The 23,552-nt window shown below is 36.7% G+C and overlaps 1 protein-coding gene across 1 annotated transcript in view; it reads right to left on the bottom strand.

Annotated features, from left to right (window-relative positions):
* Positions 1 to 23,552, bottom strand: part of TRPM7 (transient receptor potential cation channel subfamily M member 7) — a 52,556-nt gene continuing 29,004 nt past the window's right edge. Inside the window, exons 12-40 of the mRNA XM_056500152.1 lie at positions 23,304 to 23,438; positions 22,442 to 22,495; positions 21,790 to 21,930; positions 21,172 to 21,306; positions 20,276 to 20,556; positions 19,575 to 19,803; positions 18,180 to 18,335; positions 17,902 to 18,045; positions 17,203 to 17,331; positions 16,256 to 16,540; positions 15,016 to 15,190; positions 14,339 to 14,471; positions 13,309 to 13,493; positions 12,549 to 12,681; positions 11,359 to 12,074; positions 9,279 to 9,355; positions 8,366 to 8,425; positions 7,294 to 7,375; positions 6,857 to 6,927; positions 6,343 to 6,380; positions 5,332 to 5,357; positions 5,032 to 5,082; positions 4,884 to 4,949; positions 3,978 to 4,261; positions 3,569 to 3,651; positions 3,039 to 3,244; positions 2,010 to 2,061; positions 1,813 to 1,919; positions 1 to 1,525 (exon numbers count right to left, since the gene is read on the bottom strand). Of these exons, the coding sequence (XP_056356127.1) occupies positions 1,395 to 1,525; positions 1,813 to 1,919; positions 2,010 to 2,061; positions 3,039 to 3,244; positions 3,569 to 3,651; positions 3,978 to 4,261; positions 4,884 to 4,949; positions 5,032 to 5,082; positions 5,332 to 5,357; positions 6,343 to 6,380; positions 6,857 to 6,927; positions 7,294 to 7,375; positions 8,366 to 8,425; positions 9,279 to 9,355; positions 11,359 to 12,074; positions 12,549 to 12,681; positions 13,309 to 13,493; positions 14,339 to 14,471; positions 15,016 to 15,190; positions 16,256 to 16,540; positions 17,203 to 17,331; positions 17,902 to 18,045; positions 18,180 to 18,335; positions 19,575 to 19,803; positions 20,276 to 20,556; positions 21,172 to 21,306; positions 21,790 to 21,930; positions 22,442 to 22,495; positions 23,304 to 23,438 (4,365 nt within the window). The 3' untranslated portion in view covers positions 1 to 1,394. The remainder of the gene's footprint in view (positions 1,526 to 1,812; positions 1,920 to 2,009; positions 2,062 to 3,038; positions 3,245 to 3,568; positions 3,652 to 3,977; positions 4,262 to 4,883; positions 4,950 to 5,031; positions 5,083 to 5,331; positions 5,358 to 6,342; positions 6,381 to 6,856; positions 6,928 to 7,293; positions 7,376 to 8,365; positions 8,426 to 9,278; positions 9,356 to 11,358; positions 12,075 to 12,548; positions 12,682 to 13,308; positions 13,494 to 14,338; positions 14,472 to 15,015; positions 15,191 to 16,255; positions 16,541 to 17,202; positions 17,332 to 17,901; positions 18,046 to 18,179; positions 18,336 to 19,574; positions 19,804 to 20,275; positions 20,557 to 21,171; positions 21,307 to 21,789; positions 21,931 to 22,441; positions 22,496 to 23,303; positions 23,439 to 23,552) is intronic.

The raw sequence follows: 23,552 nt of genomic DNA, 5'->3' as shown, positions 1-23,552 counted from the left end.
TGTAAACAAGAATAAATTTATTTTAGATTCTTTAAAGATTTAATGATATACAAAATGTATACAGTATTATATCCTTATAACATTTTACCTTTCCCCATCAAACATAAAACACCATTTAAACAACTATTGTGTTCGTGCCTTAGGTCTGTATCTATAAGATACACTACTGAATAAAAAAATTTATAGAGCTATATACTGCCCTTTTAATTAAAAATTACAAATTAGTACCTATGTAACAAAAAAAAAAAAAAAAAAAAAAATCGCAGCATGAAACTTCAGTTGGACAACAGGTTCTTTTGCTGAATGCTCAACAATATTTGGGACAGTTAAATTACATTTTATTGGCATGAAGGTGCATTGCAATCTCCCGTACTTTACACAATGCTAATCCAACCCTAGTCTCTCTTATGTAAGTACCACAAATAACATAACATTAAAGATGTTTTCTACACAATTTTAAATACATTTACAAGTTATGTGTACATTCGGTTTCGATATACTGGTTTTAGGAGATCTTTGGAAGGCAGAACTTCTGAAGCAGTCACTACGTACTTACAAGGGAAAGCACTTCCAACTTGTGTTCTTACAAGGCAACTTATTTGGACCAGCACAAACTAATTCTTCTATTAAATATGATTATACCAGTCTATCATGGCTTTGTTACTATTTGACAGTGACTTGATAAAATTGAAATGTGTAAAACAAGAAATTTCATTATGCACAATTCAGGCTCTATTTCACAAAACAAAAACAACCAAGCCCGGTTTTACAGTCACGAAGCTGAAAGAATCCTGATTCAGGAGACTCTCTCTTTTGGAACAGATCAAGTTCCTACCTTCAACTTCAGTCTATTGGCATCCTATATACACCTCATTTGGCTCTGTCCTCTTCAAAAGGCCAGATTAAAAGACACCTGGTGAGAAATATTAGTGGAACACTTCCGAAAACACACTAAGAATACTCTGGCATTACAGAGGTAGGTGCTTTCTCCTGGTTTTGCTCATTGACAGTAAGACAAATGCCAAAAGACAAATGCTTTACCTTAAAACATCAACTACCAAAGTCCTCTTGGTGGAAGGCGTATTTCCCACCACAGGACTACAGGAAGAAAATCCTCCACTAAACCAAAATAAAATAAAAAATAAAACTTTCTGCTTAAAAAGCCCCTTTAAAAACACATCTTAAATATTTGTCATTATTCCACCTTTAGCATGATCAGCTGCTCTGTAGATGGTTATCACAAGTCATAAAATCCTAGATTATGGACCAGCCAAAATTCCACTTATAAGACAGTAATCCTTGTTTTGACAAGTCTTTCTTTTCATTATAATGAGGGAAAGGTAAGTGACAACTTTGTGAGGTTCCACAAAGTTTGAACGAAGCCACTGAGTTGGTCAGAGCATCAGGCGAATAGAATTGGCCGGGTCGGAATCTTTGGTGCAGCTTCCAGGCTGAATGGTCAATTCAGGGGCATCGTCCTGAGGAAAGATGATCTTGTCAGGTGTGTAATCGTTCCTCTTCAGATCTGGACAAACAGAACAAAGTCAGAATGATTACTATTTCTGGAGCTGCTAGAATCAATGGGGCATAAATATCTAGCAAAGAACTGGATAGGTAAATGCACTTATAAAGAGGAATTCCAGGATCTGCACGGTCAAAAAAGGGATGCTTTTATAATCAGAAGCCTAAAGTCAAATTACAAAACTGCTTTTCATTACTTGTTCCACTTTCATAGCATGCCTTGACTATTTCATTATGTATCATACAATATCTCATGGCATAAGTGTCTCATAAGGAGGGTACTGCTCTTACCAGGAAGTTTCAGCTTCCTGCAGCAGGAATTACAGTGGTGCTTTGCTCTGAAGTTTTTTATTGCATCCTCTCCCAAATTGGCCGGACCGAACACCATATCATATGACCTTAGGAACAAAGTGCACAGAAACATCACTTGCACATGTTCTCTTTCCAGTGAAAATTTTAGAATACTTTAAATCTTTCTTTATCCTTACCTTTTTTCCCCAGCTTTTATCACAGAGGGATCCGTCAAATTTTCACCAACACCTTCAGACAGCACATGAAGAAAAAGTTAAATCTGATACATTCCTGATTACATAAATAATATTAAAAAGCCTTGGAATATTTATTTATGACTTCTTGACTTCTCCAAGAATAAAAACAGAAAAAAACCCAAAATAAATCCAACTAGAACTATACATGATTCTCTACCCTTAGAAAACTGCTCCTAAACAAGCACTTTGTAATTGTCAGATTTCTTCCATCTATTTTTCACATTTCCTAGCTTAAGCTCTCACCCATGAGAGAAATCTCCTATACAGTTCTCACTGCCAGAATATCTGGCACAGAGTTGAGGATAAAACCAGCTCACCACGTTGGCACTACACAAACGTACCAAAAAAAACCAGAATTTCTTATGTCAGATGTAATTAAGAAAAATTTATATTTATATTCTCTGTGTTGCTGTAAGATTTAATACCATACTAGAACAACAAAGCTGGTGAAGGGTCTGGAGCACAGGTCCTGTGAGGAGCAGCTCGGGGTGTTTATCCTGGAGAAGAAGAGGCTCAGGGGAGAGCTCATTGTCTAGAACTACCTGAAAGGACATTGTAGCCAGGTGGGGGACAGTCCCCAGCAATAGGACAATTGAAGTTGTAGTAGGGGAGGTTGAGGTTGGATATGAGGTAAAACATATTTACTGAAAAGGTTGCCAAATACTGGAACAGCTGCCCAGAGAAGTGGTGCAGTCACCATCACTGCAGGGATTTAAAAGCTGTTTAGGGCACGTGGTGTGTGCTGGACTTGGCAGTGCTGGGTAAAGCTGGACTCAACAAGCTTAGAGGTCCTTTCCAATCTTTATCATTATATGATTTTAAATGAGAAAATCAAAGATCCAAACTAACTAGAAGAAGCACCAAATAATGCTTGTTAATTATTACATACAAATTCTTAACAAAATGCTACCAAAAGAAAAACCCACATATACCTTGGCCCCAGTCCAGGTTTCAAAGTCAGGGCATTACCTTGAAGATCCAATACCAAGAGTTCTCCTCGTGTATACTCATATGTCCAGTGGCTGAAAGCCAGCATCACCTCCTCCAGCATGTTAGTTGGGATTATTTCATCACCATTATTGTTATTATATTTTCTAAACTCTCCAGTCATGCACTCTTCAACTGCAAACCACTGGCCAGCAGAGTGGCAATACAACAGGAAAACTTCCAAGAACCTAGTAAAAAGTACACTTAATGAATACAGTTCCAAAATAGAGATCTATCATTACTAATTGATTTTTATTTGATTTACTAACAATTCAAATGCTTTTAAACTATTATAAAAAGCCACTTAGATGATCACACTAGATTAGAATCGGTGCAGAAAGTATCAGTGGAAAATACTGCCAAGGACAATTCTGCTTGCCACATTCACAGCAATATTCCAAGACATATCCACATATGAGTATCTTAATATATTTGACACATCTGTTAACAACCCTGTAGGCATTCCCCTGAGCCAAAAGCAAGCAATATAATGGCAGTTTAAATACACCCACCTTGGAGAGTATGGGATGGATTTAGGCTTCATCTGGTTGAATGCAAAGGTGAGCTTCTGTGCTGCTCTCTGCTGCTGAATTTCCTGTGAGTCAAACCCACAGCTCATTAGCTGCATTATAGAACAGGGAACAGCAGAGAGCCAAGCAGGCAGTGGGAACAGTGCCTATTCCCCCAAGACAGGGTAACAGCTTACTTGCTTTTTAAATTATATCTGTATTTTGAAAATTTGAGCTCTTTGATTAAATAAGCCATCCTGAAGCAGAATTTTTAACCCTTTTGCTCATACAGAACCCCCAATGAACTTTTTTTCTTATTCTAATAAGTATACTACTTTACAGGTGGGAAAATTATTCCTGTTTAACATATAATGCCTGTCCATGTTTAATAATTGACAAAGATAGAACTTACTCTCAAGCACAAGTGCAGCACAGTGTCCTCCTTATAAATGCTTGACCAAGTATTCACAACTTCAGGAAGGAAAGACTTGATGATATAAAGATGTCCTGATTTCAGGATATCATATTCTGACCACGTGCATACAACTTTGAGAGCTCGACGTAAACCTCCTCCCATCTCCTCTTTACTTAAAAACTCAATTTTAGCACAGAGCCCCAGCTGTGACCAGGAGGACATGCTGTTGTTCAGGATACTGGGAGAACTTTCTTCAAGGCGATACACAGTGACTGGTTCACCTGCGGTGCAGCACAAAAAGCAATCACTGCATTTAATTTCCAAAGTTTAAAATTAAAAGCACTGAAAACCCACCATTTCTTACAACAAGCTGCAGTATTAAGTCATTACAAGCATCTTGAATTAACAAAATATTTAAACTGCCCAGTGGGAGGACCCCTCTGCAGTATTTTTCACAGAGCTGCAAAATTTGTCCTCCTATAGACCTTTTAATGACACTGTTCAAACAGCACTAACAACACTGAATAAATGTTTGTTTACAGTTTAAACAAGTGAAGACAACTTAAAGGAATCCTTCCAGTTTATTATAAAACTGTTAGTACAATACTACCATCACTGTAACACCGTTTCTGAGGACAACTATATTTAAATCCACATTTCATAACCAAGTGAGTTGCCCTGGAAAAGGTGTCATACTCACATATATTTCTGAGCATTCTAAGACAGAAACTAGACTTCTTTTAGTTCATTAAGACTTCAGTTTCACACTTGCTGTGAGAAACTGTGAACTTGGCCTTGATCCTTCTATATTAGAAGGATCAAACCAAATTAGAATCCATATAAGGTTTGCTTTTCTTCCCCAAAAAACCACAGAGAACCAGCAACAAGAAATACAGTTCTTACCTCTTGGAGGCACGGGAGTGAATGGAATGCTCTGTGATAATCTCATCAGATTATTTCTTTCTACAGCTAGAGGAAAATTACACAACTTGTTGAAGTTTAAGGATCTTACAAATGTCAATAAATGTCTTAGTTCCTAAGAGGGACTGACCTGAGTAATAGTAATTGATATCCATGATAGGCTTGAAAGGAGAAGCGATGCCTGAAAAGAGATTAAGGAGAAAAAAAAAGAAAAAGGAGATACTCCTGCTACTAATTTATGTACTAAAGGGACAAAAAAAATGCAGTGCTTAATGCTAGGATGTTTATTTAAAAAAAAAAAAAAAAATCAAAATGCAGTGTGTATCCATCAAATTCCAAATTACCATCAATTAAATACATTCCCATACAAGACCCAAGCAGTTGTTTATATACAAAAATCTCTCACCTTTACAGCAGAAAGAAAACTTACCATTCAATGCATCTTCTTCCGATGGCCTGTGAAATGCCACAAGAACAAGTCATCTTCAAAACTTACTGTATTTCCTGATTTCAACACATCATTCTAGGTCACCTTGTTAACCTCACAGTACCACTTTTATCCTGTTATCCTATTTTTCAAGGGCAGTACAAGTTTCTTAATTACAAAATAGTAATGGAAAGCTCTTAAGTAATCTCATGCTTTTAGAGCTACACTTTAAATACCTCCAAGTCATGCACACCATTATGTAAAGTTTGCATCACAAGAGCTCGTTCCCACAGAGGCACATTCATTAAAACTTGTTCACAACAGCTTACCCTTCTGTTATCAGATAAATAAGGTAATGGCTTTAACAGTTAACTCAGGGAGTAATTGCTCTTGTTAACAATGTCTGCATAATTTCAGAGGTGGTTACACTTTGAAAGCTTGGGTAAAGACCTTTACCAGGAAGCAAGTTGCTCACTATGTGTCAACAGTCATTTTCATGTTCTGCCCTCCAACGTGTGACACCATTAATCTAAACAGAACCTGTTAAAGCTCAACCTGACCCACCCACGAGCACCTGCAGCCCAGGAAGCCAACCCAATCCTGGGCTGCATCCCAAGGAGAGTGACCAGCAGGTTGAGGAGAGTTGATTCTGCCCCTCTGCTCTGCTGTGAGAGACTCCAGCTGGAGAACTGTGTCCATCTCTGGGGCCCCCAAGGCAAGAAGGACCTGGTGGAGAGAGCCCAGAGGAGGCCACAGAGATACTCTGAGGGCTGGAGCCCCTCTGCTCCAGAGACAGCCTGGGAGAGCCTTTCAACCCAAACCATTCTATGATGATCCTATGATTCCACTGAATACATTCGGTTATTTATTAGAAGAAAAAAAATAAAATCAAACTTAATGTTTTTCTTCTCATTAGATGCAACTAAACACCTCTATAATCAAAGACAACCAAAAAGAAAAACAGATCAAAATACAGAGTGATAAAATTGCTCCATTAGTAGAAAGCTTACTTACATTTGACCACTATTTGAAGGTCTGCCTTGTAGCCAATCCTTTAAAACAAAGAAGAGGAAAAACAAAGAGGGCTTCAGTTTTGTAAGGAAAGCACAGTATATTCAGTTGGAGGTGGGGTGGTAATGTGTTTTAAGCTCTTGGAGTACAGCCTGTTTATTGGAAATAAACCAGGCTGTACTGAACTGCATTTGAATGGAGAGACCAAAATACAACTGAGAAATGGTAACTACAATTAAAAGAATAAAAAAGGCTCTATATTCACTACTGTTTATGGATTATATAAGTAATTCTTTTCCTTCAAAAGAAAAGAATTTTGATTTTTTTCTACAAACAGAAAACAGCACAGATTTTCAGTGAGAACATACACAATTTCTTCCCTTAGTGAAAACAGGTCTCCTGTTGCCTCCTAGAACAAGCAAGTCCACAAATCAGTATTATTCTTTATCTGTTTCTTCTCCTTTACTTGTTCAGCTTCTAGTTCTGCTCAAGAATGTCACATAAGCTTGATACAAACCGTCAGTAAGGCTGCTTTAGAGTCAACTTGCTGAGTGTCTTCACTCGATGCTCTCCTGCTCTTGCTGTACACTACAAACAAAGGAGATTTGTAACTGGACACAGAATGGCAGCTGCCACTGTCACCTGTTTCCTAACAGTGAACAAACAGCTTACTTAACATAGCTCTCATGAAACAAGTCTGACCCATAACTTTAAAAGAAGTCTGCAGTCCTAACTAGTTGTGCTTTTCACAACTTTGGTTGTCTGTGGAAAATACAAGGTAAGAGAACTGAGCCGGCATGGCTAAAAAAAACATAAGAAGCAGAAGATTCAATTACTACCAAACATGAAAATATTTCAAGATGATTTAACATCTGTGTTTCCTTTGCTTAAGATATCCATTAGCAAGGCAAGTTAGAGACAGCATTAGGGGACCTGAACAGAGACCAGACTTACACTGCTCTGAGTGGGCTGTCAGAGGGTCAGTGAACCCACCACACGAACTGGATTGTCGTAGACCACTGTCACTTTGAAGACCCTAAAAAAAAATTACATTTACCAACAGTCATCATTACCATTATTGCTTTCAACTAGTACTCTTGGAACACAATATCCCAAATTTTTCTTTTTAACACTGACTCGGATTCTTCAAAATTTCTGGATGTAGTATGTACTTCAAATACTTCACTGCATAGAAATGCACAAATTGAGTGCATTAATTGTTAAAGTGCTCTTCTCACAGTAGCCACCAGCTGTAACGCTTTCAGGCACACCTTAAGACTCCTGGCCCACACCAAGAGTTCTTTGCAAGGGAATGTTACAATAGGATACAGCTACAGAAACATCAATTGCACTGGATCACTACAAGCACTATGCTGAGCTCATCTGTTTCATGCCTTTGTCCGCTATCGATTCTTAGGTAAGAATGTGGTTCTGGCAAAAACTAAATTTCAATTTGCACCCACTTAAAACAGCAACAAAATGAAGTAAACTGCCATCTAAAAACCTATGAGTAATGAATGCAATTTCCTCATGGATATACTCCTTCATAGCAATCACACATTCTTGGAATATATACTGAGGTGCTCAACTTTTGACAAACAAATATTTCTTTTGCAAAAAAGGAGAAAGGCGGTTTTATCACAAACTAGGACTGCGTGTAGAGTGGCATAGGGCATACTCATCTATTAACTCCAGTGGTTACCTGAATAAAATGTAAAAATTCGTTGTGCCCTGCTTTTGAGTCCTAAAATTAAAACTGTTAGGAAGTTGTTACCTCCCTTTTTCACCCTTCCTCTTACAGAATACATCCCACATACAAACACATACACAGGCCTCTGTGGGTGTGTGCCCAAAATGTGCATCTGATGTGTGGTTGTGTGCATAAAAATTATTTCTTTACATCCCTAAGCACTAGAACTATTTAAACCTATGACAAGGAGACATCCAGTTTACAGATGAGATAAGAACAGAGACCCATGTCTTTTGAAAATAATGTCCTTCATAAATGGAAACTTTCTTTACTTACTTGAAGTCTGGTTGTCTCTATACCCTCCAATATAGCTTTTTTGAAGTCTTCCTGTTGCTCCTATCAAAGAAACAAAGTAAATTGTTAACAATAACACCAAAAAATCTGTGCCAGAAATACACACAAAAAGCTTTTTAGTCGCACATTATATTCATTGAAAGGTTCAGAAGAACTCAGCGGAACAGAAGCATTTCAAATGGTCAAAATGCAATTGTCAGGTGTATTCTCCCCTGAATGCATAACTGCAAAGAGTAATTTGTATGTACTAATTCAACACTACATGACAAAAATTAGTTTTCATATACATACATTTATACACATGCACAGATTCACATATACACACACTATAGTACTTAGAAGGCAGGTTTACAATTAACCACTTTTCTATTTTAATAATTTTTACTTTTCTTTAAGGAAATCGAAATGATTCATTTTAGTTAATGACAATTTTATTAAAACCTTTTTCTTCTTGGAAGCATAATGAACAATTTTTGTCACTTTTGAAAATTATATACACTGACATCTTGCTCTATAAAGTAAAAACTCTAGTCTTCCTAAAGGCTGATCTTGAAATTTATGAGTGTAAAACATTTAGTTAAACACTAATTATGAGATACTTAATTTTATCTCAAGTCACAGTTATAGTCATCATAGCTTTCATAACCTCAGAGCTTGTTTATTATTTCAGCAGTATCCTATTATGAAGCAACAGTACTTGATGGCAGTTAAGGTTACATGAGTTTCCACTGGATTTTTTTTTTTAAACATGAAACAGATGCAAAGTGCAGTCTGCAAGGAATATTTAAGTTTTTTGATTATATCTGGTCTTAGACTTTTTCCAAACATACTGTGATGTTACAGTTTAAAAGAAAATTATCTCATTAACATACTTGACAAAGCCTTTCATGCTTACCTCAATATCAGCACTTCTCTCCTTCATTCTGCTGGCTGCCTCCTTGAACCGCTGCAGGTCCATGCTGTCTCTGTGACCTTTGACACAGTGAATTCAAAAAGAGTATTCAAAATCAAAGGCAACCTCCAATGTTCTGACCATGCCAATAGTCTGCATCACCACAGCAAAGGGTTACAAACCACCTAGTTCTGTGTGCCTGTTTGCACTAGGAAAGACATCACAAACATGCTAAAAGTAAAGATCAGTGGAACAATATCAAACTATTGCCTTTCCTGCACTGAGGTGTGGAGCACCACTATTCAAAAAGTAAAGCTAATATTTTAAATTTTTACTCAAGCGTATGCTCCTCACAGGAAAGGAACAAGGCCTGGATTACAGTACTTTTATGTATGCTTGACAAATGAAGGGAAAGTAGACAGTTTCCTGGAGGTAGCTTTTACAATATACCCTTCATTCTCCCAGCTGCAAAAAAATACTTTTTGGAATTTTCCCAAGCATTTGGCTTTATAATGAATGAAAATCTACTTGGCTTCACAATTGAAACCTGCATGGTATCACAGTTGTTGTAAATTGTGGATAGTAAGAATGAAGGGTATGTTCTAAATGCTAGAGATGTCAGAGGACCATATACAAAAAATCTGGCTCCAGTAAATAAGTATAGTTAGTATTCAAAGTTATTAGTGGCGAAGTACATTTAATGATTAAATAAGAGTTGTACAATCACTGTCCATAATTTCTGTTTAGGCTTGCTTTCTCTTTTCAACCATGAGGAACTTGTACACAAATGGCTAATGTTGGTAACTTCTTAGAAATCCAGGTTTCACAGCAGAATAAACTCTTGCCTAGAGATTTAGATTTATACAACCTCAGCAGATCTCTGGAAAACACTGAGACATCCCTAAACAACTATAGCAAGACAACACCTCTGCAGGCAACCTGACAATTCCAGATTACAATCTTCTACTAAACACTAAGCATACTTCAAACATTATCTACTTTACAGGGATCAGTTAGTAAACCCACACCTGTGCTTTGCAATGAATCTGCCACTGTTTTACCATTCAAATATGTAGGTAACTAACCAAAACCATCCACCTTTTTACTGTTAAGCAGAACGTGAGGGAAGGCAAAACATTGTACTGAATTAAAGGACTTTGGAAGCTTCCAAAAGGACAGCCCCAACATAGGTTAGCCTAGGCAACAGTGGAAGATCCCAGCTGTAACAGTGTTTAGAAATATAGTATAGGAGGAACCCTCAGCTTGACACAGATACCACAAAGATATTTGTCCAGGACTCCATCAGCCTGAGTAGTGTTCTGGAATTATGTCAAGAAATAGACAATATTTTTGATTTATGCAATCAGAAGTAGGAGCTTTATAATGAGTCACAAAAGGTTTGTCTACAGTGCATGTACCAAGTTGTACAGCTGCTCATTGCCCAAAACTACTATACTCAACTGGATAATGTTTTTCAGAAAAATATTGTCTATGTGACAGAATTATGGAGAAATTATAATTTCAGTTAAAAAAAAAACATTCAAGCATCATAGGGAAATTAGAGATGTTAAATGCAAAAATAGCAGAGCAAAATGGTAGAATAAAGTCACCTGCAACCGGAATACACCCAAAATACCATACAATTCTTGATAAGTCAAACCTTGTGGCTTAGATTTGGTCCACAGTTTATGAAGCAGTCCCATAAGGATGTTAGAACATAAATCTCGGGTTTGCAGTTCCATTGCATGGACATGCTGACTTTTGGAAAGTTCATCTTTAATATTCAATTTTCCATGTGAGCCGCCACAGTTGACTGTTGAGGTCAAGTCGCCCGTTGACAAAGAGAACTTCGTTTGGGGCTTGTTCTTCGCTAACTTGACAGGGGACTGGTGAGCACATTTGTCAACTCTGCAGCTGTAGTTATCATTAGTGTCACTCTCATCATGAATAAAACCACAATTAACGTATCCTCCATTTTCAACACAAGGTTGGGTGAAAGCAAGGCAAGCAGAGCCAGAAGCAAGAGGATAAGAGCAGCTAATAATGACTTCAGGACATTCAGAATCTACTTTGTTATACTTACCCACAAATGCACCAAATTCTACATTATTATCTCCTTCTGTAGCCTTAGAGAAAACAGTCTCTTCATGCTTTGCTGAAGAATCCAGCTGACTTTTACAACTGGGTCGAGATGGAGTGCTAACAAAAAACTTGGTTGCTGGGGATGTTACATGTGGCATGCTGTTGGATGAGTTGCCTAATTTTTTACTTTTACTAGTGGATTTTGAGATCTCTGCAGCCTGTATTCGTTGGCGAAGTTCTGGAGGAGAAACAGCATTTGAAAATAAGGCACTGCCTGAGGAACCTGCCTCTTGGAAGTTTTTTTCTTCTCTTCGGGGAACCAGAGCCAACTCCTGACCAATTGTCCTATGTTGGACTTCTTTGTCATCACGGATAGAAATGTTACAGAGTAAAGGGTTATTACTCTCAAGGCCTCCTTGTGGAAAAGAACCAAAGACATTTCCAATGCTGTGCTTTTTCCACACAGATGATCTGAGAGAGCCGTCCTCAATGAGATTTTGTGCCAAATGTTTAGAAATGCTCAGTTCCCGGGTGATTTCATTATGAACCTTGCTGGCTTCTGAGGCTTTCTGTGCAGTCAGTGTTTTCAGAGTATCCACAGTTAGAGCAGAGAGATCCTGGAGGTGGCCAATCTGTGAATCTAAAGACTGTAATGACCTTTTAATGTAGTTGACACGATCACCAACTTCCTTTATCTGAATGCACATTTGTTCCACCCTAAGAAAAATCAAATTATGAAGTAGATATAAAAGGCATTTTTCTCAATATGCAAAAGAAACATGATTATAGCCCTTTCTGTCCATTTAATCAGGGGGAAAAACAACTTTGAAATGTCACAATAATACGAGAGCATTGGGCTGTTCTGTAATACAACATTTGCACATACTTCTGAATCACAGAATTAAAACAGTTATCAACTGAGGGCCTACAGCACTTTATGAAATCTATCAGTTTCTTAAAACATCATGGGAAACTAAATAATACAATTGTCTAAGTTTACTGAGTGCTCTTATAGATCAAGAAGCATCAATCACATTATCAGTTTTTGCATAGCAATGGAAATATACCATATAAAATTTGCATAAACACTTTATGTTCCTGAGCTGCATTTCTCCCCCTTTAAAGTACATTTTAAAAAACATGCAAAAGTTCAAATTCTCTATTCAGAAATTTTACTTGCAAATATTCTACCGTTCAAATGTGACTCGAATCCTCTCCTCACTTCCAGAATGAAATTTATCATCCTTTTCATTGAAATACATCTCAACACACAGCTCTTCAAAATCGTGAAGTTTCTTCTGATCTTCTTCTGTCAGGAAGAGCTCTAAAGAGAGATCAACAGTTAAGATGACACATATGTAGTGAAATTGTACTGCAAACCAATAGTCACAACCCTACAAAGGATGTTAACAATAGAAACACAAAAAAACCCCCACACAATAAACCAAAAAACCCTACCAGAGAGTCACCTAAGACCCTTCCTCTCTCAATGCAAAAAAAAGTTCAAGGTCAAAGATTTATAACAAAATAAAATTAAAATCGTAATTCTGAGAGGATCTGTGCACAGTATTATCATTCCTTATGGTCCTACCCTCTAATCTCTTTGAGGCAGAAGCTAGAATCCTTAGCAGGAATTTTTTTTTTTTTTTAAGTTTCAGAGAAGTTTTACAGAAATAAAAAAAATCTTCTCCATTAGCAGTAACAAGAAATCTAATTGGTTTGTTTGTGTGATAAGTTAGTTTTACTGGAAATTTCTAGGGGCTGGCATTAAACTCTTGAGAAAAGCATGGTGATTTTCAAAAGAATTATCAATATTGAAAACACATAAAATTAAGACCCACTTTAACTTTCTTCACAACACACATTATAACCAAGAACATGGTGCTTTCCTGACAGTTTGCTTTAACCATATCAAAAACATTACTGCAATTTTTTGAATAACTGTTCATACTTGGCCCATCTGAAGTCTTGTCTGTCTTTCTTCTTTTACATATACAGCAGAACAGGGAAGCCATGTGGCTAAGAATGATCAGTGGTGGAGGCAAAACAGGTTTTTCATGGTAGGCCATAATGAAATGATAGCGCTGATACTTCCACACAATGTTTGAAATTGCCTTTACTTGTAAATACACGTTGCTGAAAGGGAACAGAACAATTAACCCATTAAGGTGGTTTTTGGGGTGGTGGGGAGTTGTTGGTGTTTGTTTAGTGGTTGTTGCATTGCTTGTTTTTTTAACACTTTGGTAACAACCAGAATTCTTGAATTCTGAAGCCAATTAAGTAAGCGACAAAAGCATAAACTTGTTTTTTGCTGCAAAATTGGTTTTTTTGAAGTTGGAAAAATATTCAAGAGATCTCCAGATCCATGAGCAATGAGAGGGCTAAAGAAATTCTCCTATCAGGTAACATCTCTGTATCTTAGTTACCAGTATCTCAGAAATAAATTACACTGCGATCAAATTCCAACTTCACTGAACAAACAAATTAATTATTTCTAACTAAACCCAAAATTTTATATCATACCATGTTAATTCTGCAGTCTGCCTTCTTCAATGTTCGTGAGCTGCTTATGCCCAGAAATTTAACACTTGCAGAGAACTATTAAAGACAACTTACTACAATTGAACCCAACCAACCGGAGAATGTCAAAAGAGTTTAGGAACAGTTAATAAAGACAAAAAAAAACAAAATAATTTTGTTTTCTGGCAAAAAGAAGTCACAAAATGCCTTCAAATTTCCTTGAACTTCTGATTCCCCTGACCTCACACATGTGATATGAACCAGTCACATCACCACACTTCACTAACTTAGCCATGGGCTTGCAGTGAGGAAGAGACAAAGACCAACCTTAGAACCTGAAAAAACTTCCATGAAATGAGATTGCTTTGATCTGGCATCAACTCTTATCTTGTCATCTTATTGCAGTAAGATAGAGACTTGTCCAATTATTAGCAAAAATTAACTATTATCTATATACTTACTTGAAAAATGCAATCAGGAGATTAACCATGATTATGTACTGTACAAAGAGGTAGACAGCTTGAAGAAATGGGGTCAACCATGTTCCTGGGCCACAGAGATGAGCAACTTTTTCATCAGAATTATTTGCACACACTGTGTTGGGAAAAAAAGATACAGAGAAGACATGTACATCTTTTAGAACTCTCAGCAGGTATAGACAAAAAAAAAAAAAAAAAGTCACATTTTGCAACAACCATCTATCATACATTGGTTCTGCAATTCTAAAGGTCTCTGTGCATTTAGAAACATTGTAGAAAAATACCAGAGACAATGTTTCTGGCTGATACTATACTGTAATCATATGATTGGCTTTTTAAAAAAAGCATAGTACACCACCACAGCCAAAATTATGTCATGATAGCTGTGAGGAAGAATTCCAAAATGTTGCTAGGAATAGCCTTGAGAGAAACTGTGATTATGTAGTTTTCATTCTAAGCCAATCAAGTTTTAGAAAAGAAAATGAAAAATCAGGTCACATAGCTATACAGCTGCAACCCACAAAAGGGAGATATTCCAATGAATGGAATCAATGCCAACAGTACTGGGATTTTCATTAAACTGGAATTTCATAAGATTTTGAGAAGACCTTATCAGAGTAAGCTTTCTCTTTACTTGCTTCATAATGGCAGTATCTTACCATCAATTTCATAGGCATAGACTTCACCAAAAATCATCCAGTATGGATGAAACACAATATCTCTAGCTAGAGTCCAAGAGGGTGCTTCATCAGGATATAGTATTGCCTTCCTGGGAACACCAAAACTAAGTAGTACAAGCGCCATAATCACCACAATGTAAAACATGTTGGCCACCTGTTAACACAAAAAAGTTGGTTAATCCACAAGGTCATAAATATGATCTCACAACTCTAAAAACTTTGACAGTGAAGTGTACACTTGAGAAATTCTATGTATTATATAAGGAAAAGAGTCCAGGACACAAATATTTCACTCTGAAAATTTTGTTAAATAACAAGCCCTGTTAAAAACCCCCAAAACTATTGAGTTTTTTCCCATCCTTTCTTATAATGTATTTAGTACCCTTGGTCAAAGGCAACAGAGCATATTTCCCTTTCAACTTGAATACTATTATTACACAAGGAACAGCTGACAAAGAGAAACATTCCTTCCTAAAGGTACTCAAGAGGTGCACAAAAACCAGAGGTAGTTTTCCAAAGGCAGGAACACAGAACCTGTGCCTCTTGCAAGAAATCAAAGTGAGAAATGAGCAACTTGATGCCCTTGTTTTTATGGAATGACAAGGTTCCATTTTGTAAGAACCATTTTATAGAGAGAAGCAACACAAAATCCCTTTCAACATTCATATATAACAGCTCTCAAGCCTTAAAATGGTATTTAACATTTATAATAGCTACTAACAGTAGAGCTAGGTTATTTAAATTTAAGTTTAAACAATTTTAATACTTTTGGTGTGAGATGACAAGAAGCACAATCTATTCCCAGTTTACCCTAGCACAAAACCATGAAGGTGCTTTAGGACACTAAACAAGTTAAAAGTTTTGACCTAAAAAACACAAAGGCAATAAAATTCAGATCTAAATGGGAAGTTGAATCAAGGCAAAGTCGTCATCATATTCATTTAAGTCTCTGACATCTGAGAAGAAAACAGGCCAGAGAAGGAAGATTTATCATTTTTTTACATTTAGGTAACAGGGACAGCTCCATAAAGGAAGCCTTTTAATCAGTGCTTCTTTTGAAACCCTTCAAGTTATATTCCAGCTAGCTAATTCTGCACACCAAGTTCTTATCCTATTACAGCAGGATAAGAAACTTCTAACTAAATAAAACTATTCAGAGAAGTTGTAAATGGATGCAGTTGAGGAAAAAAAAAAAGTCAGTAACAAACATTGTACTTACCATTTTCCCAATCATCATAACATAAGGGCCAGCCTGTTGATTTACAGCTAGAAAATCCAGTAATCGCACATACCAAAAAATTATATTGAGACAGTATGTTATTCTTCCAGCAACAAAGACGTAATTTTCTCTGTAAGTGTTTTCTCCAAAATTCCCCTTGGCTCCAAATCTTAATGCAAACCCAATGAAGAAAGTGACAATGGCAACTGTGTCACTGATATTGAAGTAATCACTGAACCACACTTTGATCTTCTGATTAATCTTCCCAGCCTCTGACATAAAAATCTGTAAAAGAAATGAAGGTCAGGACAGCTCACATTTATTGCACAGGGACCAACAGTAAAATATGTGAATCACTAGCATTTCCATACTTGCAAAAATGTAATAGTTATTAAATGGATAACTCTTAAACAATGAGCAACCAAAACCAGCGTTTAACTGTGTCAGCTTCTCAACAAAGAAGGGTCTCTGACTAAACAATTTATTAAGGAATTTTGGATTTAGTGGGTTTTGGTGATGTTTTATTTCTTTTGAGGCAGTTACCATGGCAAAAAATGAACCCTATCTGCCCTCCACTTGAGCCCGAGGTACCAGGTTAAGGGACTAACGTGAGATGCCCCATTTAAAAATTATTTCAGAACTTCTGTAAAGTCTCTTGCTAGCCAGGAACGTTGTGGTTATGATGGCTCCCCTGTGTCACTAATGCTTTTTTTGTTTTGAAATATTGGTCATAGCAAAGTGGTAGAGCCTGCCTGACAAATAAATACACATTTTACCCACCTTGTTTTACAAGACCTCCATCTAGTAGCCTATACCAAGATAAAGGTATTACATTTTATACTCTGATGCTTAAGTTTTCTTCAGTTTTCTTATTTACATAATAATAGTTTTAAGCATACTGTTTTAACTGACAAAAAAGGTAAAATCCCAGATTGTTACAGGCATACCTCACGAATTTTCTCGATTGCTGATGTGAAAATGTAAGCAATAACAATCCACTCCTGAACAGACGGCAATTCTTCCATTTTTACAAGAACCACAAATGTGTAGAGCATGAGGAATCCTAAGTATGCCAACTGAAAAAGCAAATAAAACATATATATATAATTACTGAAGGATCCTTTATAGAGGTACATGGAATCTTTTGATGTGGTATAACATAAAAGTTTCAAGTAGGATTACAGGATAATTTACCCCTTTAGACAAGTTATTATTTATAAGGGAATACAAATATTTTTTGTCTTAGAAAAGTAAAAATAGCTGTAATAAGCTATTTATTGTTAGCAAAGGTTTGCTCTTATTACAGCTAGTTTCCTTTAGTAGAAATTCTAACATTTCTATTACAGTGTTTGAAATGAAGCTGTGCATGCAAATGAGACTAATAAATGGTTATAGAACTGCGAGCAACTGATGAAAATAATTACTCAGAACAGAATTAAAAAACCCCAAACCACAGGGCACAGCATGTGCTTATGCAGTTTTATAATCAAGTATTTCTCATTTCCAGCTCAGCAAGCTAAGGGGTTTTTTGTCTGCTTTTTGGATGGTGCTTAACATTGATTCAGAGTTATGTGTTGGGAAAATAACCCAAAAATCTATGCTGCATTTCCAAATAAAATAGACACTACACAGAAAAAAAAACTCACCGTATTAAACCAAAACTTCACAATTGGAGCATGATAAAATGCATAGAACTTCTGAGTAATTGGGAGTCTTTTAGGTTTTGCTGGAGTCTCCATGTCATGCTTTTCAAAAGTACTGTCCAAGATCCTCACTTCTTTAAAAACCTCCTAAAATAAAAGGACTGTTAACTTCCCACACAAAAATACGTGCTTTCTGGCACTAAATTTCACTTCTTGGACTTAAAAATTTAATTATTTAAGTGAGGAATATTGTTTTAATATCGCCCTCTGCCCCACATTACCATAGGTATTTCATCTGCTGCAGTCTGGAAGTTGTTCTCACTGTCATCCATTGCCATTTGATGTGCATCTTGAGATTGAGGAATATGTGACATTTCAGCCTTGGTCTTATATTCCAACAGCAATATAGCAGGAGGGAGTAAAATACTCAGTATCACCTGGAAAAGATGAAGACTAAGTGTAAACAGTTCACAACTACATTAAAGCATCAGAATATACCAACACAGAATAGCCTCTGAAAATATATTCTCTAAATTTCACTTGCTTGCTATTGCGGGGAAAAATGTAGAAAACAATTAGTTGTTATTATTTGTATATACACTTAAGAGTTTAGGATCACATATAGAGTGTTCCTTGACTTGAAGACATAGGAAATGGGAAAAACCAAGAAATTCCAAAATTAAAAGCTACTAGAAAGAATGTACCCCAAGCCTAAAGATAGAGATGTTCTGTACACACTCTGTTATTTAATCCACTCCCAGAAACTTTGGAAGAGTGTATTGTTACAGTGTATTTTAAAAGGATATACAAGGTTGTGGTTTTTGGGGGGAGAGGGGAGTGGTGTATGTTTTGTTTGGGGTTTTGGTTTTTTTTCAATTAATGGTAAAAAAAATGAGCTAAGGTATAGATGAAGAGAGTAAGTGAAAGCTATTTACTGTCATTAGCCTGTTACAAAGCAAGCAAGAAAACAGTTAATCAGTTATCAAAGAGGATTTTAGTAGGTCACAAGTTAAATGATGCTTGTAGGTATTTTGTAGGAAAGTTTTATTTCATTATATTTCTAGCAATTAGGTTTTGGTACCTAATATCTCAAAGAAATAGGCAACTCCCATTTTGGTTCAATTGATCTGTATCAATTATCTCTGTCTAGATCATAATTGATCTGTATCACACAAAGGGCATCACTGGAAAACCTGTCCCCAATTTGCCTACCCTTGTTTCGTTCTGTGCCCTGCTTTTGCTCAGTTCCTCCAAAATAGGATATTCACAAAGCTTTTTTATATCAAGTCTTATGTGCTCCCTGTAAAAAGTCAAAATGCATGAAACTACAGTCTTACAACAGGTTTTCCATCTGTTAAGGGTTGTTACTACTATGTTTTTAGTAGTGGATTAGTATTCACATGATCTCTTTAAGCCTCTGATTAAAGGCTACTTGCCTGGTTTTTGCCTTCTATATTTCTGTACCTTATTTGAAAAGATAATAGAGTGTCAAAAGAAGCGTTTACAACAAATATTCCAGTTTTGATTATGTTATAGGAGACTGGTTTACAGGATTTATTAATAAAAGCTATAGTTGTGAAAGCTTTACACTAACAGCATTTTAAACACACACTTTCCTTCCCTTTAAACATAAATTCCGTTAACCCTTTTTACATGAATACAGCAACAGTGCTTACTTTGTACCATGAATTCTTCCTCATGTTCAGCCTTCCCATCCACATATCTGATAACAACATCTGTGTGCAAGTGTGTGCTACAAATGGACGGAGCCTTGAGGACACTGCCAGCTTCAGACAAGTGGAGTTGCTCCAGTTTTTAAGTTCATAAGTCAGTAATTTCATTGCCATAGTTTCATCTTGTCGGAAGGACTGCTCTAACAGCTCAACTGCCAGCTGACCAAACTCACTAGAATGAGGAAAAAAACCAACAAAACAAAATATACTATCTATAGAAATGACCATGAGTTTAGCATGAATTTTCTTGCACAAATTCTCAATTTGCACAACTTTAAGGGACTATTATTTGTGCCTTCTATACAGATACACTGCAATTTGTAACCACAATACATCAATCTGTGACTTCTGTTAAAAACATATGCATGCTAATACAGCCATTAAAATATACATAGAAATTACACAGAAGAAAATGGCACACTGAGTCTCCTTTTAATTTGACTATAAATCGAGACTAGTAACAGCCCTCAAGAAAGAGCAGTATCTAATATAAAGCTTCTACTAGAGTTCCACTTAAATCTTTCTGCAAAACATAATTGTCTTCAAGTGTGCTAACAGAACAATTTGTGTTTTGTTCTTAAGTAGCCCACTACTTTTACCGTAGAAGTCAAGAAAATATTTTGAGCAATAGGAATGTAATTTACTTGGAATACTGTTTCAGTTCCTCTGAAGTATCATCGACAAGGTCACTTTGTTTCGCCTCATATGCCATGGAGCGATAGACTTTGCAAGCCACCAAAGCTTTGGCCATGGACTCCTCGCCGTGCTGCCAGAAGAAAAGAGCCATCTTCTGCCTCTTCATCAGCACTGCCCACAGCAACAGCTCGTTCAGAGGATAAGCAAAACGTCTCATTTCAGGATCATCTATGTCAACTATTTCATCTTTGGTTCTTTTCTTTTTTCCCTCTTCTGCACCAGTGTCAATCTTGAAAATAAAACCACAAAGTCACATTTTAAGTCATTACACTTGGTCATTTTGTAAACTTGAAATAAAATGCTGAGCGATCCAATACCAAATAATAAATAATTATAAAAAGAAGAAAGAAAATTTTTGAAGACTTGAAAAGCAGCTGGAACTTTTGTTCAAAAACTTCAGTTGAGTACAATTCATTTTAATAACTGTGAGACTGAATTAATTTGAATTATAGATCAAAGAAACGCCATAACTAATATACCTACATACAAATAAAAAAACTCATGGAAATTGCCTGTAGTAGTAACACATGGCCAAATTTTGTTCCATCTATCAAGCCATGTGAATCCCACCCTAATTTCTAGAATTCTGTCAAAGATAGGCTTTTTGCTCCCTAACAGATCAAAGCTTATCCATAAGACAGCTATACAGAAATACTCTTTACAGAATCCTGTAATAAAGCTGCAGTTTAGAAGAAACAAGTACAAAAGCAAGGCTGAAATTCCAGCTTTACTGAAGCCAATGCAATTGCTGCTACTCACTCCAGTGGCACTTGGATTTCCAGCAGGCTCCCCACTCTTAGCTACTTGAAATAAACCCCCCCCGTGTTCCCCTCACAACCCTCACCTTTGGTTTGTACGGCTGTGCTGTTTTGATGAAATGATTATGGCGCATTTTTTCTTTCTTGTCTGCCCTGTTACCAAAAGACTCATGGCTTTTACACATCTGAGGAGTAGTACTTGAAGGATTTCGCCCAGATCTCTGCAACAAGAAGAAAGGGTTTGGTTACTGAAACATGGATGAACTTACACAAAAGCACAACCAGAATTCTCACCGGACATTTAATACGGTTTCTTGTTTGTTTTCATTAGTTTTAAGAAGCCACTAAATGAGTAGTTACACTTGTTGGTTAGTGTAGTTTGCACAAGAAGCTAAAATATCTGCACTCCAAGCCCTGGTGAATCTGCATGTGTACTGTCCATTCTTCCCCTATGAGTAGGAAAAGAGGGAATCACAGAGAAGGAATTAGGATATGCTAGAATAAGGTTGAGGAGAGCAAAACCTGTTGTTTGCCCTTAATCTTAAGATAGTTCTCACCTGCCTTATAGCTCTTACTACTATATAAAAGAACCAGTCCATTGACAAGAAGAACAAACCAACATGGATTCCATCATTCTCCAAATGACAAAGGTTTGGGTGTTCTCAGCTGAGAACACTGGGCTGCTGTTACCCAAGTGCACGTACCCGGTTGTTCCCGCTCAGACTGTTGTATATCGCTCTGAAGCGTTTCCTTGTATAGGTGCATCTGTAGGTTCCTCCCATCAGATATTCAATAACCAGCCCCACATCAATCAGGTTGATTTTATATCCCGGAGGAAGATTTCCCTAGGAATATAAAAGGTATTTTATAAAAAAATAAGCCTTTGATGATAAAAAAACCCCTCCAACAGAAAACCCAAAAAGCATCTACATGGCTCAACAGTTATTAATTTTAAAGAAAGACCAGGTTATACTTTCTTTTCCACATGAAAGAAGAAAAGAAGAATAACAGAATAGATAATCAATCCATTGGTGGAGGAGGCACTGGAGGTTTTTTGTCTATTGTCTTAACAGCCAAAATTTCTCCAGGCTGGGAGCATCAGTTTTCAATTCCCCCAAGAAGGAAAACAATCAAAATAAAGATGAAAGAAAACACTCTTCGGTTTTAACATCTTTTAGGTAACAAGGCACCAAGCATACAACAGAAGAATTGTAAACTACCAAAATATCCTGCAGAGGTAGCTCAATACTTAAAACAAAATTCAATTAATAACCTGTAGATCAAACTGAGAGTCACACACAAGAAATTAACAAAAAATAACTACTAGTTTGACAGATTTTTAGATGGACAGCATACCTGTTTGACGTCCCGGACAAGATGAAAGAGTGTTGGGTTAGTTGGGCCTTGTTTCTTTATAACAAAAGAGAGGGGAAATTTGGAATGAGAAATTAGCATGCAACAGCAACACCATAAGAGGTTAATTTTAAAAAATAATTTAAAATATAAGAATACAATAAAATATAAATAAATATAATAAATAAATAAACTTCTCAAGGAGGCTTTTCTACAGAATTTTATTAGCTAAATAATTCATTATTTTTTCTTTTTTTGTCAAAAGCAGATAACAAGACTGGCAACATAAACCTAAGCCATATTTGTATACTACTCACATCAGCTAATTTTTGGTGGAAGGTTCTTTGTTCTGTCTTTGGATACTGTTATCAAAATTACCTTGGAATTCTTAGATCAACACCTACAGCAACAAAATTTTTCCAAGTAATAATTATAACTACGCAGGTTGACAAATTAAACTCTTTGTAGAGCTATTATGATATTAACTGCTACAGACAGAATGCATCCTATGAAGCCCTATAGATCTCAGATTTTGGTCACAAGTTTTCCCCCCCGTGACTTTGTCTCATTCTCTTCCCCACTGTGGTTTGCACACTCCGTGTGTCCACAACAGAGCTGCAATTTTCTCTTTAGTGTCTATCCCCACCTTCAAACACATATGAACAACCTGCTGACAGACAATTCTGGTGCTGCTGGGGCTGTGCACAGCAGCCACCAGCATCCACTTCCCAACTCCAACTTTGTGCACAGGAACCTTTCCTACCAACACCCCACAATTTCCAGACTGCTGCACATGAGCCAGGACACGACAGGCTGAGCAACTAAAAAACTACTCTAAAAGCAGCTTAAAAAGCAATTTACTTACTGTGTTATAAAGTTCCTCCAGCCTGGGGATTGTAAGAAATTTGTGCATGCTTACTCCATTTTCAATCAGAAGTTTCACAAACGCAACTCTGTCCATCACAAGGGCATCCAGCATAGCCTGTTCCAAGGAGCCAACCTACAACAAATAAGCAAAAAGGGAAAGCCTAGAGAGAGCCAGTAAAAAAAATTCAACTTGGGTACTGTATCAACCTCTTTCATTTACAGGGCTGGAAAAACTTTACATGCCTAT

The sequence above is a fragment of the Oenanthe melanoleuca genome, chromosome 10 (assembly GCF_029582105.1).
Source record: "Oenanthe melanoleuca isolate GR-GAL-2019-014 chromosome 10, OMel1.0, whole genome shotgun sequence".
Classification (NCBI taxonomy): domain Eukaryota; kingdom Metazoa; phylum Chordata; class Aves; order Passeriformes; family Muscicapidae; genus Oenanthe; species Oenanthe melanoleuca.
This window is presented reverse-complemented; position numbering and strand designations above follow the sequence as displayed.